General features: G+C 51.1%; 1 protein-coding gene across 2 annotated transcripts in view; it reads right to left on the bottom strand.

The window, feature by feature from the left end:
* Nucleotides 1-2,479, bottom strand: part of MCC (MCC regulator of WNT signaling pathway) — a 436,925-nt gene extending 434,446 nt beyond the window's left edge. Inside the window, exon 1 of one of the 2 annotated variants that reach the window (XM_059418381.1) lies at nt 2,316-2,479. In XM_059418381.1, the coding sequence (XP_059274364.1) occupies nt 2,316-2,479 (164 nt within the window). Of the gene's footprint in view, nt 1-2,304 lie in introns of both variants that reach the window. The other variant, XM_059418382.1, reaches the window with a different exon arrangement.
* Between the last annotated feature and the right edge of the window lie 519 nt (nt 2,480-2,998).

The following is a 2,998-nucleotide window of genomic DNA, read 5'->3' on the forward strand; positions in this document are numbered from 1 at the left end:
AGAAACTCCATCTTTATTTGACTGTCCCATTGGTTTCCCATTTTATAAAGCCACCTGAAATCCTAACAGATACAGTGGTATAAGCCATGAGCATGAACTTAACACCTTTTGAAGAATCCAAGAATTTTAAGGTTTTTAGTGTAGAAAGTCCAACTCTCATGCTTATAAAAGAGAAAATTCACAGCCCTCCACTCCTCATCACCCACTGTAGAGCAGCCAGTAAAGGTCATTTAACAAAAGTAGCACAAAGGAGGAGCTCCAGAGAGGAAGGCTTTCAACGCCACTTATCTTCATAACTTCCTTTCCCAAGCCATATCAAATAAACATATATTCCAGGTAAAACTGCATGTGCTATGTAAACTTACTTCTAGAGAGGTTCCTTGGTGCCTCCTTGCAATGAGATTGCCATCCCTGAATTCCTCCTATATGGGAGTTTTTCACAGCATAAAATAACGTCCAGAGCAACCCTGCCCACAGGTGAAGTTCTGGCTTAGGGTTCATTATTGCACATACCTTTCAACTTTCAAGCAGATGTATTAAAGTGATATGGCTCAAGGAAGGATAGTTTTTTCCACTTTTGCCTTAGCAGGTTTCCACTCTAATCTGAAATCTCCTGTTTACTACCACACCCTTACACACAATGCCTCATCCTCCAAAACAAAGTCCTCAGATTATGCCTACAGAATTCACAATTCTTCAGAGGAGACAGATCACCATTCAAGATAATACAAACATTTGTACAGAAAGGGTAGTTCAGACAAACCCAAATCAAAGGAAGGGGAGGAGAGAATTCTGCTCATTTTCTGTTTGCACCCTTGCCCACGTGAAATTAAATTCTCTGTGCATCCTAATGTGAAGAATGTAGACTGTGTTTATTATCACAAAGAAGATAATGGGCACTCAAGTAGGAAATTCAAGTAGGCTACTCAAGCAGGAAAAAAAAAAAAAAAATCTAAACTATATGATGAAATTTTTCATCACAGGACCCAAACAGGGAAAGACTTCCAGATGAAAATCTACATGGAGTCAACTAGAAGTATATATATTTTTTCATTTCAGAATAGAATTACTCCATAAAGTTTTCTGACATCTCTCTAATGTTTCCCAGTGAAACTCTAGAAAAGTAATAAGATTCAGTCGAGTAATCATAACTGAATGGAGTCCCAAATAAGTTTTTTTTTTTTTAATTATCAACATCTTCCATGTCAAATTGCCTGTTTTAAAGATCTTTTTTAAAAATTAGGAGTGGGGGGAATTCCCCACTCTTTTTTTTTTTTTTTTCTCTAAGTATGCAAGGACAATCAGCAGGAGGCAGCCTTGGGTTTTCAGAGATCTTTACTATCATTAACACAAAGGCTAAGCTAATATGTAATATACAACTTAGGTGGCCTTCCTGGAAGGCAACTGAAATTTCAGCGTGGAAGGTCTTCAGTGCTCTGTGTCAACCCTTCAGAGAAGCAGATCATAAAACATTATGCTTGCCTTCTTCCTCATCTGTGTGTGTTAAGTGTTAAAAATGCGGGCAGAAATAATTATTTGGCCAAGCCCTGAGGCTGGAAGCTACAACACAACCCCGCAGGGAGTCCAGGAGCAAACACACCGAGGGTTGTAAGTGGTCTCGCGCTCACTCACATCCCACTGGAGGCTCACCTGGTCAGCTTGCGGAGCCGAGGTAGGGAGTCGGGTCTATATGTTCCTGCCTCACCTCTAAACCCCCAGTTTGTGCCTGCGCGCTTGGTTTCCGTCTAGCTAACAGTATTGGGTGGCCAGCTATGTCCATTCTGTGGGTTCTGCAGTTCGGAACACAGGGGCTCTGCAGCACCCGAAAGTTCTTCGCAGCCTGTTTTCATGCCCAGCTCTGTCACTGACAGAGCATCCCTATCCTGGTTCCGTCCCGGGGCTGTCCACTGAGCAGCCGGACTGATGCTGCCGCTGCAGCTGGATACCGGGAGCCAGAGGCTGCAGGGGCAGCCCCTCCTACCTGGGACAAGTGGCCAGAACTCGATTCTGCCCAGGCATGAGCGCTCCAAGACCCGGGGAGGACTCACATCCTCAAGAGATGTCTCCTCACGCCCAGACAAAGACAGCGCTGGGAAAAGTTGGACCCAACTGGCACCACCAGCAGGCGAGCAGATCAGCCCCCTCCGCCTTGGGGAGCCGAGCCGGCGACGCGCTCTCGAAGTCGCAGCCAACTTTTCCCGTGAGCTTCTGAGCAACTTGCTGGAAGTTGGGGCGAGTGGGCAGAGGAGGGGGTCAAGGGCAGCGCCGAGAGAGGCTGGCTGCGCCCCAGCCGGTTTCGCGTACCTCCCCAGTACCTGCTAATGTATCCGTCCCCGTCGCCGTCGCACGTCTGGAAGAGGCGCCGCATCCGCTCCTCCTCGCCGGTGCTGGACGTGTCGCTGCTGCTGCTGCCGCCGCCGCCCCCGCCGCTGCTGCCGCCGCCGCTGGCGCTCCCTGCCGCCGCCGCCGCCGCCATCATGCGCCCGCTGCCTGCTCGGGAGGAGGAGGGGGAGGACGCGCGGCCGCCGGAGGAATCCGCGAGGCGCAAAAGCGGCTCGCGGCCCCGAACCTGCCTGACAACGGAGCATGCCCAGTGGCCGCCGGGGCGCTCCGGGCGCGGGATTCCAGCTCTCCGGGTTTTGCCCGGGCTGGCGAGCTCCGCGCTCTGCAATCCCGGGGGTAGTCACCTTAGTGGAGAGGGAGGAGGGGAAGGAGGATCGTGGCGTCGGGAGCCCGGGATGCCCGGGGACGCGAGGGCACGCGACGGGAGGCAGTGCCCAGGAGGTCCCCTGGAAGGGTGTCAGCTCCGTGTATCCCACCACAACGCGCCGGCTCCCGACACTCAGGCAGAGGCGAGGGTGCTCCGTCCGGGAGGAACTCCTCCAACGGCCCGGCGGCGTGGATTTCTTTTCAGGAAAAAGATGAACACTCCCGTTTTGATAACTCTGAGCGGTAGTCCTGGTCTCAGTCTGCAAGACTGCGCTGGATTCTGTATCCA

The sequence above is a fragment of the Mustela nigripes genome, chromosome 12 (assembly GCF_022355385.1).
Source record: "Mustela nigripes isolate SB6536 chromosome 12, MUSNIG.SB6536, whole genome shotgun sequence".
NCBI classification, from domain to species: Eukaryota; Metazoa; Chordata; class Mammalia; order Carnivora; family Mustelidae; genus Mustela; species Mustela nigripes.